We start from the raw sequence: 17938 nt of genomic DNA, 5'->3' as shown, positions 1-17938 counted from the left end.
ACCAGGCTCAGGGAGGGGCGGGGCCATCTGCTGTGACCGGTTGGGGTGAGAGAAGGAAGACAGGATAAAGACATGCTGTGGAAGAGAGACAGAGGTTAATAACAGATATGATTCAATGCAGAGAGGTCTGTTAACACATAGTGAGTGAGAAAGGTGACTGGAAAGGAAAAACTCAATGCATCATGGGAATCCCCCGGCAGCCTACGTCTATTGCAGCATAACTAAGGGAGGATTCAGGGTCACCTGGTCCAGCCCTAACTATATGCTTTAGCAAAAAGGAAAGTTTGAAGCCTAATCTTGAAAGTAGAGATAGTGTCTGTCTCCTGAATCCAAACTGGAAGCTGGTTCCACAGAAGAGGGGCCTGAAAACTGAAGGCTCTGCCTCCCATTCTACTTTTAAATACTCTAGGAACAACAAGTAGGCCTGCAGAGCGAGAGCGAAGTGCTCTAATAGGGTGATATGGTACTACAAGGTCATTAAGATAAGATGGGGCCTGATTATTTAAGACCTTGTATGTGAGGAGCAGGATTTTGAATTCTGGATTTAACAGGAAGCCAATGAAGGGAAGCCAAAACAGGAGAAATATGCTCTCTCTTTCTAGTCCCTGTCAGGACTCTTGCTGCAGCATTTTGGATCAGCTGAAGGCTTTTCAGTGAGTTTTTAGGACTTCCTGATAATAATGAATTACAGTCGTCCAGCCTGGAAGTAATAAATGCATGAACTAGTTTTTCAGCGTCACTCTGAGACAGGATATTTCTAACTTTAGAGATGTTGCACAAATGGAAGAAAGCAGTCTTACATATGTGTTTAATATGTGCATTGAAGGACATGTCCTGGTCAAAAATGACTCCAAGGTTCCTCACAGCGTTACTGGAGGCCAAGGTAATGCCATCCAGAGTAAGAATCTGCTTAGATACCATCTTTCTAGGCTTTTCAGGGCCGAGTACAATAACCTCAGTTTTATCTGAATTAAGAAGCAGAAAGTTAGCGGCCATCCAGGTCTTTATGTCTTTAAGACATTCCTGCAGTTTAACTCATTGGTGTGTGTTATCTGGCTTCATGGACAGATAGAGCTGGGTGTCATCTGCATAGCAGTGTAAATGTATGCTATGTCTTCTAATGATGCTGCCTAAGGGAAGCATGTATAATGTAAACAGAATTGGTCCTAGCACTGAACCAGTTCCGAAGTTATATTACCCGGCAAGCAGGCAACAGAAGAAAGGTTCAAGTGTGGAACCACCAGCTGAGGTCATTCTGTGTATATGTCAGGTATATAACACCCAGAGCCTACAGAAAGTAAATAACATTTAGCAACTTTGCCTGACCTAATAGCAGAGGACTTTGCGCCCAGTGTAGACTTAGCATAACTCCAAAGCATTCAATAGACGGGGCAATTCAATTCAATTCAATTCAATTTTATTTATATAGCGCCAAATCACAACAAAAGTCGCCTCAAGGCGCTTCATAGATACAGAGAAAAACCCAACAATCATATGACCCCCTATGAGCAAGCACTTTGGCGACAGTGGGAAGGAAAAACTCCCTTTTAACAGGAAGAAACCTCCGGCAGAACCAGGCTCAGGGAGGAGCGGCCATCTGCTGCGACCGGTTGGGGAGAGAGAAGGAAGACAGGATAAAGACATGCTGTGGAAGAGAGACAGAGGTTAATAACAGATATGATTCAATGCAGAGAGGTCTATTAATACATAGTGAGTGAGAAAGGTGACTGGAAAGGAAAAACTCAATGCATCATGGGAATCCCCCGGCAGCCTACGTCTATTGCAGCGTAACTAAGGGAGGATTCAGGGTCACCTGGTCCAGCCCTAACTATATGCTTTAGCAAAAAGGAAAGTTTGAAGCCTAATCTTGAAAGTAGAGATAGTGTCTGTCTCCTGAATCCAAACTGGAAGCTGGTTCCACAGAAGAGGGGCCTGAAAACTGAAGGCTCTGCCTCCCATTCTACTTTTAAATACTCTAGGAACAACAAGTAGGCCTGCAGAGCGAGAGCGAAGTGCTCTAATAGGGTGATATGGTACTACAAGGTCATTAAGATAAGATGGGGCCTGATTATTTAAGACCTTGTATGTGAGGAGCAGGATTTTGAATTCAATTCTGGATTTAACAGGAAGCCAATGAAGGGAAGCCAAAACAGGAGAAATCTGCTCTCTCTTTCTAGTCCCTGTCAGGACTGTTGCTGCAGCATTTTGGATTAGCTGAAGGCTTTTCAGTGAGTTTTTTGGACATCCTGATAATAATGAATTACAGTCGTCCAGCCTGGAAGTAATAAATGCATGAACTAGTTTTTCAGCGTCACTCTGAGACAGGATATTTCTAATTTTAGAGATGTTGCGCAAATGGAAGAAAGCAGTCTTACATATTTGTTTAATATGTGCGTTGAAGGACATGTCCTGGTCAAAAATGACTCCAAGGTTCCTCACCGCGTTACTGGAGGCCAAGGTAATGCCATCCAGAGTAAGAATCTGGTTAGAGACCATATTTCTAAGATTTTCAGGGCCGAGTACAATAACCTCAGTTTTATCTGAATTAAGAAGCAGAAAGTTAGCGGCCATCCAGGTCTTTATGTCTTTAAGACATTCCTGCAGTTTAACTCATTGGTGTGTGTTATCTGGCTTCATGGACAGATAGAGCTGGGTGTCATCTGCATAGCAGTGAAAATGTATGCTATGTCTTCTAATGATGCTGCCTAAGGGAAGCATGTATAATGTAAACAGAATTGGTCCTAGCACTGAACCCTGTGGAACTCCATAATTAACCTCAGTGTGTGAAGAGGACTCTCCATTTACATGCACGAATTGGAGTCTATTAGATAGATATGATACAAACCACTGCAGCGCAGTACTTGTAATACCTACAGCATGTTCTAATCGCTCTAATAGGATATTATGATCAACAGTATCGAATGCTGCACTGAGGTCTAGCAGGACAAGCACAGAGATGAGTCCACTGTCAGAGGCCATAAGAAGATCATTTGTAACCTTCACTAAAGCTGTTTCTGTGCTGTGATGAGCTCTGAAACCTGACTGAAACTCTTCAAATAAACCATTCCTCTGCAGATGATCTGTTAGCTGTTTGACAACTACTCTTTCAAGGATTTTTGATATGAAAGGAAGGTTGGAGATTGGCCTACAATTAGCTAAGACTGCTGGGTCTAGAGATGGCTTTTTGAGTAAAGGTTTAACTACAGCCAGCTACAGGGCAGACCCTAAAGTCATCAAAAGTCCAAATAAATTTGGGAGACAGTAGATGTTTGGAGAAGTATGAAAGAGGGTATTTGCGTTCGACACCAAAGACCATCTTAATTAGAACGCCACCAACAAAATAGTGTAAATAACAGCTGAGCCATGGAAAAAACTATAACTAACTGAAAGCTCTGAAAAACGATGAACCTTGACTTAAGATCTTTTGCTCGTTGTTGTGCTCCTGTGATTGGCATTCACTTTCTAACTTGTCTTAAATATTCTTCTCCTCTCTTTATGCGCTACTTTGTGTCTTCTGGTGGCTCTTTGCTGTTTTGGTATATTTGCTATGGATATTGTGTCTCTGATGACCAACATTCTGGCCCTGAAGCACCAAGAGGACATTGGGTCATCTGCCGAGTGTTCGAGTGATGATGAAGATGAGGAGGAGTGTGAAACTAGCCGTACAGGTGGGCTAGGTTAGTTTGCATTTGCTTGCTTTCTATGTGCTGTCACTCATCTGCAATAGAGGATCAAGGTATCCTTAAAGCATCACGCCCCCATGGTCAGTCAAAGTGTATCTTAATAAATGGCCAAGGTGGTAACAGTAAGCTAAGCCCAATTCCTCAGCAATACTTAATGTAAGAAAACTGGGTATTCAAATGTATTTGTACATTCAGAATCTTAATTTAGCACAGTGCTAATGTATCAAGGTCATGAGCTACACTTGCACATGGGGTTATACAAAGTAGTCAACATGGTCACCAATGTACATTCAATTGTTGTCTGCTAAGGGGGAAAATGAGGGTTAGTCCATGTCATCACCAGTATGCCGAGTTTGTATGATGGTGAACCATGTTCTCTGTACTGATGCTGAACTTATAACATCATGTTTGAGTCCATTGCTTCTGCCATTCATTGCTCTGTTGATTTTAAGTTTCAAACAGTACATTTGAACAGTTTTTGGTTTTAGATTTTGTGTTCAGCTAAAGTGTTGTCTAGTTTACATCAATGTATTTTAATTTTGGTTTCTATTTGTGCTTTCCCAGATTTAGAGGCTTGCATTGGTACATGTGCTAGAGAACAGATATCATTGAATTTCTGTGTACAGGTTTTTCTTTTTTTGGGTTACACTTTTGCTTTTAGGTGTACTTGTTATTCTGTCTTTTTTGTACCTAAATATTTAAAATAAACGACTAAATAAATAAAATGTTGCGATAACTTAACACTCAAATTGAAAGAGTTTGGGAATTTCCATATTTCAGTTTTTGTAGTGGACAGTTAACAGATATATTTTTGCTATGGCACAAAAGCATAGACACGTATTTCTTAGGTAGATAAAAAGTTGAAAGTTGTTAGTTTTAATATGATCACAGGAACATCCACCAGGTCACTCAGGAGTTGGGGTAAGCTACATCTTAGCCACACACCAAAAAGTATTTTCAGAAATGGAAAAGACGTTGCTTTTCAAGTAAAGTGTTTCTGTGATAAGATTTATTGTAACACTAAACCTGACTCTACCTTTAACACCCAAACAGGTCATCTGGTGGATGTAAATAGGTGGAGGTTCTGTGTCTCATTTACAGCACAATCGTCGATGCGAAGGTTGATTTTCACCCAAATAGTAAACGTAATGCCACCAAAGTGGAGCTATGGGTGTGAACTGCATGTTAAAACATTCAAATTCCAAAACAGTCGAGATATCTATAAAATCACAAATGTTGGAGGTGATAGTGTGATAAAGAAACATTTACGCCGTTTCTTAAGTTCCCTTTAGGGAAATGGATATAGTGTGATTCCTAATCCGGAAAGATGATGTTCATCACAACATATGCCCTTACTGAAGGTCATTCCCAAATTTTTTCAGAGTATGTGAAATATTGTTGTTAAATGGGTTTAAAACGGTCAGGTCCAGGGTGAGATCCATGGGGATTTGTGAAGAAAGACAAAGACAGGGCCCCAGTCATCCAATCATATGTTTACACAGAAATTCACATCATTCTAACCCGGACATCACGTTGACGTTGACAGCTGCATGCTTTGATTTTACTTTTCTTTTGCTCCTTTTTCTAAGTCGATGCTTTTTTCTGGTTGTTTTGCATTTTTTAAAGTTTTGTTGCCAAGACTTCATTCCCGCCTTTTCGCCAGTTGTCTAAAAATGCATTTTTGTATTTTGGCCTCATCATGTGTGGCATGACGTTTTGGTGGGTGACAACTGTTTCCAGCTGTTAAAAAAAAAAGAAAAAAGAAAACACACACACATCACCTTATTATTTCAAAGCAGCTACAAAGGCAGAAAAAAGAAACTTTTCTTGCCATCAACGTTTTAATCCTGAATATACTGAGGTCCACACGAGACTGACGGCAGAACCAGTCTGCCGTCCTGCTTTGACTTCCTTTCTAAAGCTGCTTTACATTTGAACATGTTTTGGTGCTGATGGCAAAAAAGGACTTTTTGCCACAAATTCTGCTTTCTTCATTTTCTTTTCTTAAGCGATCATTGTTATCATGGTATGATAAACTCTAAAAATCATTGACTTCAGGAAGATCGTTTCTTGCATGTGTTTTGACTGATACCATGCGCCTGCAATTACACAAACTTGGTTGTTTTGTTTGCATTTCTGTTTACGTTGGAAGCCATTTTTTGTGGTTGCATCATCATCAATGGTCATCTTTCTCACTCAACGCAGTGTTTTTCTTCTTTTTCTTTCCTTTTCTTTTCTTCGTGTGGCTGTTGTCTGTCTGGTTTGTTTAGAGAATTTATCAAGTGATTCTGTTCTCTGTTGTAAATTTTCCGTTTTCCTTTTTTTCTTTCAGTTGATTTCATAAGATGGCAACTAAAAGGGCTTCTTAAATGGTTTTACTGCAAACTATTAAAAACCTTCAGTGTGCAAATAAGCAGGTTACATTTTTTCCATGAAAAAGGCCAACAACCAGTAACAAATATTGTGCTAATCCTTCATTTAAATCCTGTAAGATGCCAGCATCACTCACTGATGAGACTGCACTAGAGACATAAACTTCTGACTCAACATGTCTAACTAGATCAAATCTGAGAAGCATTTTCAGATAATTGTCCAGTTGTTCTTATGAAAAATGCCAAAAATGTTGCAACAATAATTGTTTTATCAAACAGGGTAGAGAAAAAATAACTTGGATCATATAATATTAGTTTGTGATTGCAGGGTTCGGCTAAAGATGCATTTACATTCTGTCATAGGGTTCCTTATTCTTCTCTAGTTTTTACTGAACTATACAGAATAAAATCTCTTTGACTCTTAAGTATTATTTAATAATATTAAATAAAATGTTAAATAGTGTTTTTGTACATACAACACATTTAGGAAAGTTTGGCTCAAAAATAGGTTGTACTTTAAGACCGTACATCCCAGCAAGTCTCGATGGGTTTTACCTTTGGAGACAGTATTTATCAATTTAAGCATTTCATTTTCTTCTGATGTTTTGATTATCTGGGGGATCTTGGCTGCATCAAACTTGCTTTTGGATATTTAGGCTCCTTCTTCTCTTTAATTTGATTATCACAAAGGTTTGTCAGTTATTACCAGGATGAAGTCGTCTTTGGCCTATGAACAGAAAAATATCTTTCCTTAGGGTAGTTGTTGCAGTATAATGTAGGATCTTTGGGAAATTCTCGTGGTCTTCAGATAACTGCTATTCTAGTGACTTTACTTTCTTATCCTGTGGCTCCACATAGGTTTTAGCAACCTATGCAATGGATTTCACCCATAATCAACCAGTGTGATAAAAATGAAAGTAACAGATAAAAGCAAAGCCATAAATTTAACAATAATAATGATAATTTCCTTTTTTTAAAGGGTTCATTTTAAAGTAAATTATTATATAAGGGAGGGGTTTAGAGACTATATGCTGGATGTGCACTCAAACACAAATCACACACAGAAAGGTGTTGACCATTTTCTGAAGCGTGACTCATGATAATATTTTTTTTTTTGACTTCCTACAACCTCTGACATTGTTTATTTAGTTCAGGCTAATCAGAGATTTGCCATCTTATGGAATTCATGTCGAATTCAATTTTGACCTACATGGAAAAACATGTAGTTATAATACTGACTCATATATCAGATGACACTACAGGTTTAAAGCTGATATCCTTATTTTTTGTATCATCAAATAATAATCATTTCTATTTATGAGAATTGTAGAATAAGTTACAATTATATATGTTTAAATGCTGCAATTATTCAATGACAATAGGATGTTTCTGAACGTAAAACGATATGTAGAAGTGAAAGACATAAATGTCATCAGATGACATATTACACTATATCATTGTTTATTTTGTGCAAATTGAGCTAAAATGCAGAAGCAGCGTGTGAAAATGAAGTATTCCTTCAACAGAAGATGGGAACAAAGGTCTCGAATCGGCCCAGCGTAACGCCACAACTCCTCACTGAAAGGCTGTGCCAAGAGATTTATAATAATAACAATAATAATGGATTGCTTTTACAAAGCGCTTTTCGGGGCCCTCAAAGCGCTTCACAATTGCAGTATTTATTCACTCTCACATTCACACACTATTTATGTATAAACTAATGTTTAAAAACTTCAATGGGCCAGAATTCCTCCATCACAATATGAGAGACTGATAAAGCTGCACAGGAAGTTGTTACTGAAGGTGTATTGAATCACTGGGTGTACTTTTTTCACACACTGCTTCTGCACTTTGCTTAGTTTTTGATAACTAATAGCACAGTATAATATGTCACGTTTTGTTGTGCATCTGACTTTAAATAATTTTAGAATCTACTGAGGACCGTATGATGATATATGGGGATAATTCAGAACAGACCTACGATATTAATGTCTTGATATATCAAACCTTAAAACGGAAACATATTGTACTTTCTGTTTCACTGTAGTTATATTGATACAGGACAACAAACATTCTGACACTACAAAAACTATATCCCAATTAAAACAAGTGGTTTCGTTCATTAAATAAATAAAGTTTTAAACCAAGATTGCAGTCATAAAACTGTAAATGTTACTATTCTCAATAGTAACATTTACAGTTTTATGCTTTATTAAGGTTTAAAGTAACAGTTTCTAGGATTTTTGTTTCAAGTCTCTAGAAGTAACACAACTGTAACTAAACCTTAAGCTCACTGATGAAACGATTGCTTTTATATTTGCGGCAGTACAATCTGTCTGTCAAAAGCAACACAACTAGAAAGAAGCAAATAAGTTACTGCTGACGCTAATGTAAACCAAAGAGTTCCTACTGCTGCGTCTTCATCTTGAAAACATTAAAGCAGGGAAACATGAGCTGACTTTTCATAGAAAAGAGAACACAGTTGACCTCCGCTAAGAACGAGCTCCTGGCCACAGGAAGGAGAATCTCCCTTTTAACAGGAAGAAACCTCCGGCAGAACCAGGCTCACAGAGGGGCGGGGCCATCTGCCCCAACTGATTTTGGGTGAGGGGAGGAAGACGGGAAAGAACACATCCTGTGGAAGAGAGACAGAGATTAATAATAACAAATGAATAAAGTCTTGTATAAACCCACAGTGAATAAGAAAGAGTGACTAACCCTAACAGTGAAGTGTCTGTCTCCTGGATCCAAACTGGAAGCTGGTTCCACAGAAGAGGGGCCTGAAAACTGAAGGCTCTGCCTCCCATTCTACTTTTAAATACTCTAGGAACAACAAGTCAACTTTCATTATGCTCTACAGTTTAAACTCACAGTGAGTGCAGCAAAAAGTCGTGATGGAAGAAGACAAGTTATGCATAGTGTTTTGTTCATATATTGATTTACCATCCTCATCAGGTCTGGGTCACAGAGGCACCAGTCTAATCAGAGATTCCCAGACCTTACATTCTTGGCCCAAGCCAGCTGTCAGACATAATCTCACCACCCTATCGTCTCAATAGAAAATGAATGAAACAGCTCAACAAGGAGTAGGAAGCATGCTAGTCAGATGCCTGGACCACGTCAACCGGCTCTTGCTTTAATGAAAAGGAGCTGTGTTTGCTTGAATGACCACACCTTTCAACATGCTTCTCGCGCTTCTATAAAAGGCCAGATTCCCTTTGGAAGAAATCCTTTTCTGCCACATGTGCCCACAGTTGCATTCTTTCAGTCACAGCTGGTGGACATAGGTGCGAGTGTAACATGAATCTGTTCTAAATCAAAAACCGTGCAAAAGCCTGGCTCTCTCTGCACAGCTGTCTGCTACAGTGTCCACATAAGCACAGATGCTCTTTCTTCCCCCCCTCATGAAGCTAACCAAGACATATTTGAAGTCCTCCACTCGAGGCAGAATTCCTAAACTAGACTGAGGAATTCACCTGTTTTCTCACGAGAACATTTGGAGTGCTGACCCAGCATGGACCAAAGTTGTCCAAGTTGCTACTTTAAGATCCTTGTTTGATCTAATAAGATAAGTTTTGGCTTGGCAGCAATTTATCCCAAACTCCCCCTCTGGAGAACACCTTTGCAACATGCACAGTCTAATGGATATCAGCTTTATACTTGTCTTTTAAATTCTAATGAAATGCATTCCACATTTAATAAAACATTATTAATGTATGTTTTATGTTACTTGTTTCTGTTTCTCACACACTGCTGTTAGTTCAACGTGAGCTGTGTCCCAATTGCATACTCTATACAACTATTTTCTTTGGTGATTGGAGGGGTGGGGCTATTGGGATTGTTTAAAGTGACAAACTCGTCATGTGAGTTTGCGTCCTGGATACATTGGACGTTGAATGAACAGACATCGGGGAACTGCTAATGGCTTTCCAAAGTTGCAGCTTGGCTGTGTGCAACCTTGCAGCACACGTTTCTTTTCAGTGTAAACTCCTGTTTAAACTTCACTGGTTATGAGATTGGGACACAGCGTCTGTCTCCTGTTCTTCTAACATCGGTCAGTCCTACCTGCGCCCAGTTTGCTGTGTCGTTTCTTTTCTACTTTCCCTAAATGCAACTTACTTTAAGCATGCATCAACATCCTGCAGTACAACTAAAACGAAACCAAAGGAGAGTTCTAATAACAACCCATTTTCAGCCAGTACCATCGCTCTCCGATGTACACCCAGACTGCACGGCCGGTTCATGTTTAAAAACTAACATTACAAATAGATTTGTCATCAAGAAACACACGAGAGAGGAGCCCGTCGTCCAGTCGAGCACCTTTCTCAGCAGTGTCTGTTTTCTATTGTGTGCATCTGGTTGTAGTGTGTGCAAAATTTTAAATGGCTTCGTTCTTCCATCTTAACATTTTTCATTTGATAGTTTTTAACTGGTCATATTTTTGGTAGTTTATCCAATTGGTTTTGAATATGTTTTTGGCTTTACAAGTCTGTTTTCTATTCTTTTATGGTTTTTCTTTTTGAAATCAGATAATACATAAATTACTATTTTGTGAACAATTTCCATATAATTTAACTTTTTGGGCTTTGGAACTCCTTCACAGCGACTAGCTTGTGTGTTTTACTTTCAGCACTAAGCTCTCCTAAGTCACAATGAAAGCAACATTCAAAAGATGGCAAAAAAGTCCGACTTGTTTGAACCTGTTCAGAAACTCACAAATTAGTAGGTGAAGCAGTTCCACATCCACTTGTCACATTTCTTCCATTTTTCAGATTTTTTACAATCTTTTTTCACAAAAAAGAGGGAAAAAAAAGAAAGAAAGAATATTTTGACTGTAATGAAACAAACAAACAAACAAACGAATGAATTGCATGGCTAAGAAGTTGCAGTTTAGGGTTTGTGAGACATGTCAGTGTTAGAGTTTTTCTGTTCTTTTCTGTAGATGGGCATGTATATTGCTCATTGTTTGTATATCCCCATCCCTTCCTTACAGCCCAAAGCTCTAATGCCGCCCGACCGCTTCGTACTGCCTTTACATGGACATGGCAACTGACTTACACTGTCACCCTCATCATCCTCATTTCCTATGTAATATGTTCGTAGGTCCCAATCCCTCTTCACCCTTTCCCTTGTCTTTAGAGATTTTACAATATAAAGTCATCCATCCATTCTAAAGAACATATGTCAAATTAAGCAAAAACTATAACATGAATAGATTTTAGGTGTCACTGAAGTCTCTTGCAATGAAAAAAAGATACACAGATTTTTTTGTACAAAACAACTTATTTACCAGGAAAAAACAAAAGATAAAAAACAGTATTATGGTGTTTATTTTTTATGTTATGTGGTGTGGTTGTATGTGTTGTTGCCTCCCTGTACCGTCACGTTTTAAGATAGAACACAATCTACAATGGATAAAAATGACCTTTAACAGTGGCTATCCAACAGTCTTACCCAACTTTTCCTTTGTAAATTCTTTTCCTCATGCCTAACTCACGTGGGCAATTTGTTGATGTAAGTTGACGATATCCAGTCTGTACGTTTTCTCCTTGCACTGATTTTCAAAGATGCAGTTTGTAAAATGTGAGGCTTTTCCCAATGTTTCATTTTAGGTGTGTCAGACTACTGGCAAGGTGACATTTTACATTAATATACTCGGAATTAGCTGCTTTCTTCCATCCGTATTAGTAGCTTACTGGCTCTTTCAAATTTCCCACGTGTGGCATTAATAAAGGTTATCCTATCTTAGTCATTTTAAAGAGTTTATTCGTTTCTTATTCTGCATTACAGTATCGATCAGCTGTTATGCCGGCACTTGCTCTCAGAAACCTTTCGATATATATCCTTTAGGGATATAAGTAAATTAAACTATGACAACAGCCTTTTATATGTAGCCATATTGGATTGTTATTTTGATGCCCCGTAAAAGCCACTTATACTTCTTAACATGCAACACACACACACACACACACACACACACTTAGTCTAACTGACATAACATGACGTGACATGAAAGACTGCCTTTCATTAACGGTTTAGGCTCACACCAGTTTGTTTGATGAAGTAAAACCCTTCAGATATCTTAAACAAAAAGTAACAAGCCTGTTTTGAAAATGTGGAAAGTGTTCAGAAATGTTTCAGAGGAATAAATACTCAAGTACAGTAACAAAATGGTATACTTTATTACTTCTCACGTCTGGATAGAGTCAAAGCATTAGGTTCACATTAGTGTAAATTTCCCTTTTTGGTTAATATCCTCGCGGTTGTAGAATACTTTCATGCAGAATAAGCGTTAATAAATTTAAAATGACTTTTAAAATGCAGGTATTGTACTACTACTCATCCAAAGAAATAACTGATTAGTGGTGAATATGTGTATGTAATATATATACAGTAGTAACACTTTTTAGAAGCTAATGATCTTAAGGACAGGTTTTGGTTTTAAAATCTTGCAAACTGCATCTCTTAACCCTGGATATGTTTTATAGAAATGATCATCTTAAATTTTGTGCTTGTGGATGTTGTGTTTGTGATTATTTGTGAGTTGCATACTTGCTGCTTTTAGTTGACATCTAATTTGGTATGTGCATCAACAACTGTATACTGCATGGAGACTTTTTATGTCAGTGTAACAGTCGCATTTTCGATGTTTACTCCGACTGTTGCCAGCTTTAGATTACAGACTATGATAAGTACATCAAACTCTTTTATACAAAGTGTAAAATATTATCAGTCCTATTTTTGTACAAATTCAATTCTGCAAATGTTGGGATGCTGTATGAAATGTAACTACAAACAGAATGCAATGATTTGCAACAACAACAATGAAAAACAAACAAACAAACAGTTTAAACTGGCATTTTCCTTCTTCTTTCTAATACTAACACCTCAGGTTAGTTTAAATACCTCAGGTCTTCTCACTGATCCTCACCCCACTTTGTAGCCGAGCTTCATCAGCTCGTTCTTGAAAATTGGTACACCATGTCAAAACGTGCAAGGTGTGTGGTCACTGACTTGTTGAAATAAGCAAGACTTCCTGTAATAAATATTGCCTGGTTGATGCCATACCTTGTAAACATGTTTACAGTGCGAGTAACCAATGCCAATGCCTGCACAATCACAAATGCTGGCTTTTAGCTGTGCTTGATAACAAGCTAGATGGCCTCTCTCTCCAAAAAGAACTGTTAAGCAGTCAGGCCAGAGCACAGTTTTCCACTTTGCATTTATTTCAAATGAGTGTGGGCCCAAGACAGTCATTTACATACACAGTCATATGTTACTTGATAACCTGATTAGGTGTTTTTGTTTCGTTTTTTGTTGTTGTTCAACAACTTTTCCAATCTTGAAGTGCATGAAATTCAAAGTGAATATTTTAATATACTATAAATAATTTGCAAATCATTGTACTGTGTTTTTATTTAGATTTTTCAGCCTTTCCCAATGTTTTCAGGAGGAAATATAGTGGCATCATCTGTTTTATCAAAATTATTTTTATTGCATGTGCGATAAAATGATTTTGGCTTGATATATCAGTTTACCTTACTTTCTTTAGGAAAAAACTGTATCTTATAAAACGACTCAACTAAATATGATTTAAGTAATTTGCATTTAGCACAATTTAGCATGACAAAATGTAATGGATTACATCTGAGGACCGGAGAGTTTGTTAAATGTGGTTAGTAAGTAGGGATGGGTATCGTTTAGGTTTTATCCGATACCGGTGCTTAAACAGTGCTCGAATCGGTGCTTAAACAATGGAAAAAACACAAACTTTGTCCAAAAACCTCTCATGTTCAGCTGTTTCCCTCTTTTTCTTTGGTCATTTTAGCCTTTTTGGCCAGGGTGAAGGGAGTATCTGCCATCAAACAAGAAGACAGCCGCATGTAGCTATGATGATGTTTGCTAGTTCACCTTACATGCATTAATGTAATAACGTGGTTAGCCTACTCAACGTAAATTACACACGAACAACATTAAGCTACTCACGCAGAGAAGAACGGCTGCTGCTGCATCATCATCCTCATCATTTCTGCTACACTGGCAGGGCTAGGGGCCAGGACTCTCCTCTTCGGGTTCTTGGGGGATGTTGCTAACTCCGGGTCCGATAACAGGCACCACACCCGCACTCAAGCTATCAAATACGGCGCATTTCTCGGCTTTTAACAAAACGCTATACATCGCTAGGTGTTTCATCAGATTTGAGGTGTTACCTCCTTTGCACAGTATCACCTTAAAGCACTTGTTGCTGCTGAGTCTGCATCGTTTGCTGTGAAGTACAGCCAGACTTTGACCGCTTCGCCTTGGGCATTTTTAATCTGTAGCTCTGCTCTAAAAGAACGTACGTACCTGGGCCCGCCTACTACGCTTGCAAAGGTAAAATGATTGGCTAGAATTTAAAGTGTGTGACGTCTCAGGGAAAAAAAAGCACCGAAATAAAGCACCGAAATGTGCGCTGCTTTTTGGTCTGGTTACTACCGTTTATGTCAGAACCGGTGCCATGATACCGGTACCCATCCCTATTAGTAAGTGGATCATTTCTCTCCATTGACAGAAATCACCTTTGAGGACACATTATTAACGGTATCTTCTATGTATATGCGTCAAACAGCACCTACCTGCTCTTGTTGCAGAAATAACTTGTTCTTCAGTTTGTTAAACAAAGATAGATAAGTCATGCATTTTTACTTCCTTTGGAACTTAGAGCAGGATTCAAAGATAAATGTGCATCACTTTTGACTGATTTATTAGAAACCGATATGCCAAGTCATGATCATTGATTTGAGATGAGGTGTTGTGAGTCCAGGTGTGTCAAATGCATTGCACTGTCTTAATAAAACGTTGCCCTCTAACGTGTCTACATGTGTGTCTCTAACCCCAGGAGATGAGTTAGTCGTCAAAATACTTGAGGATCCATTAGTGCACCCCTCTGTAGCTCCTTGTACACCCTTCATTCCCACTCCCTCAACCCACCACCCACTCCTCACCATTTTGAGACCACCAAAGAGTCCCTGTCCAAGGCCACTGAGGCGGGGCTACCTTGCTTGTCGGACCGAGGCAGCGATGATTGTGATGATGATGGCTTGGTGATATCGGGGTATGGCTCTGGGAAAGCGTTCAAGTCTAAGCTGCCACCCTACTGATGATGAAGATTTTTACTCAACCTTCTTCTTGGTAACAGATAAGACCTTGTCCACGTCAGGCTTTCAAGGTGACTACAAAGCAAATGCAACCAAGACTTTTATACGTAACAAACCTTCCATCTCCAGACGCAGTAGGACTACCACTATCGCCATAGCACGAACCGCCGACCAGAGCCGCACCACCACCACCTCTGCCTCCACCGCAACCCTCCAAACAGCCAGCTGGCAAAACGAATAACCGCGAGCTAAAACCCCGGCCCGACCTAGCGTTGCTTCCATTGCCCACATCCTTTGAGGTAGACAGCACCAAGCTGAGGGGCCCATTAATAACCTCCCCAATGTTCCGTAATATACCCACAGCACTTCCCACAGAGCCAGGCGTCAGGCGAGTTCCAGGGCCCTCGGAAGTGGTCCGCGAATCTAGCAGCACCACCGGGATGGTCATCGGAATAGTGGCGGCCGCTGCCCTGTGCATCCTCATCCTTCTATATGCCATGTATAAGTACAGGAACAGGGATGAAGGCTCCTACCAGGTGGACGAGAGCAGGAACTACATAACCAACTCGGCTGTGCAGAGCAATGGCGCTGTCATGAAGGACAAACAGCAAAGCTTGAAAGGCAGCAACAAGAGACAGAAAAACAAGGATAAGGAGTATTATGTGTGACTGTGAGACTTTCGTGTACACGAGAGAGCGAAGAAAGAGAGCACTAAGAGAACTTTTACTTATCAGTTTCCTCGTGAGGAGCTATGACAAATGATGGTATAATATGGAACTTGAAAATTCTTATACTGTGCTGAGTAGTTGAACTGATGATATGTACTGTAACATAAAGCACACTTACTATTAAGCAAAAGCTTAATGACAAGGTTAAATAGCAACTTTAGAGACCTTACTCTTCTATCTGGTCAGAGACATTATTGGTAGAGAAATACTTCACAGCATCATTCTCCTAAGTGACTTTTAGAGCTACGTGATCCTTGGCATTAAACAATTTTTTGTGAAATTGTTAATTACAAAAGGCTCATAAAATTACACCTTTTCAGCATGTAAACAACATAGTGCTTAACAAGAGGGGGTCAGGCACACAATGGTTGTAAAAATAAAGGACTCTTGTATCAAAATATTACCAATTTTTATGGTTTATAAATAAGTGCTGTGTCTTAACTATTTTTGCTCCAGGCTAATGAGAAACCAACAAAAGAACAGCAAGAAAAGAAAATGATTTCTGTGTATAAACTAATGGAGAGGGCATACCTCAGAACACAATTATTCTCATTGTCTGGCTGACACAGTGAAGCTTTGTGGAGAGAGCTTGCCAGTTCTCTCGGTAAGAAACACGTGATTGTAAAATGCATGCCATCCTGATTCATATGGTATAGCACAAGTCCAGTATGCAGTGTTCGACTTGGACCACGTTCTCTTTAATGCACAAGCCAAAACGTCATCATTAGATTGGGACTTGCCCTGAGCCCCTGAAAACTGCTGAAAAATCTGCAAAAGAAAAAGGTCTAATATCGACGCATAGCTAGTGGTGGTCTTCTCTCTTTGCAAAATTGTGTGTTGGTTCATTGCGTATCATTCTCTTTTTTATGGAGGTGTCAGGAAGAAGACAAATGCAGTACTACAACACTGTTAACAAATGTGTATACAGAAATAAATCTAATGTTGAAAGTGTGAATTCTATCTGCTATCGCAGTCAACTGTGTCAAAAAAGAAGAAATTTGTTTACATATTTTATTACATGCTATCTGTTGTACTTTGTAGGTAGTAAATTGTACATATACCATGACAGTTGTAATTTTTAGTACCACTATTGTACAGACTAAACACATGGTTTATCAACAGATTTCATGAGAAATTTATTAACTGTTATTAATTTACATGGAGAAAGACTCTAACGAGAATGTGAAGAATCATATTGCTATTCATAAAGAATAAAATGTATTGTTAGCCTAGAAATCTAAAAAGAGATGTTTCTAAAGTTGCATGAATATTTAATTACTGTCCGACAAATACAACGTGCCCTTTCTTCTGTACCATGACTTTCTTGTTCTGGGTGACAGTACTGATTTGTTTAGTTTCATTTTAAGTTTTTTGGAGAGAACAACATCAGATTTATGACAAAGAGACAACAAAAGAATGGGCCTTCAAAGTTTGGAAAGACAAATTCTGTGGGACCATAAATCATTGCTCAATTGTCCTTTTATGTTTCCATTACCTGTCATTGTCATTAAGTCACCAGGTGCAGTCTTTTTCTTAGAAATCACATTTTTGTCACAATTGTTACTTTTCATAACCTTTTTCCATCAGTTTGATAACAAATAAAACTTTTTTTCTTCAGACGTTATACTGTACTCGTTGGGTAAATATGGTTAGTCTTCACTGTCGTTAGTCTTCACTAAAATACTGTACCGTTTTGACATTTACCACAAATCTCATCACAGAATCAGGCATACTATTTCTTAGAGGAAAACAGTTTAAAAACTATAAAAACTTTTAGCTTTTCTCCTCAAATGAAAGCTGAAGGCTCTGCCTCTACTTTCAAATGTCTTACGAACCACAAGTAAACTGTTCTGTGGGGCTAATACAGCACTATTCCTCTTAGACAAGGCCTTGTATGGGTGATGTACACGCTCTCTTTCTAGTCCCTGTCAGGACTCTTGCTGCAGCATTTTGGATCAGCTGAAGGCTTTTCAGGGAGTTTTTAGGACTTCCTGATAATAATGAATTACAGTCGTCCA

The 17938-nt window shown here is 38.8% G+C and overlaps 1 protein-coding gene across 1 annotated transcript in view; it reads left to right on the top strand.

The window, feature by feature from the left end:
• nrxn3a (neurexin 3a) overlaps positions 1-17239 on the top strand; it is a 128827-nt gene extending 111588 nt beyond the window's left edge. The window contains 5 exon segments of the mRNA XM_080293469.1: positions 3590-3668; positions 14934-15041; positions 15044-15186; positions 15188-15403; positions 15405-17239. Of these exon segments, the coding sequence (XP_080149595.1) occupies positions 3590-3668; positions 14934-15041; positions 15044-15186; positions 15188-15403; positions 15405-15860 (1002 nt within the window). The 3' untranslated portion in view covers positions 15861-17239.
• Positions 17240-17938: the final 699 nt, after the last annotated feature.

The sequence above is a fragment of the Astatotilapia calliptera genome, chromosome 19 (genome assembly GCF_964374335.1).
Source record: "Astatotilapia calliptera chromosome 19, fAstCal68.1, whole genome shotgun sequence".
In the NCBI taxonomy this organism is placed as follows: Eukaryota; Metazoa; Chordata; class Actinopteri; order Cichliformes; family Cichlidae; genus Astatotilapia; species Astatotilapia calliptera.
Note: the sequence above shows the minus strand (reverse complement) of the source record. Positions and strands in the feature narration are given on the sequence as shown.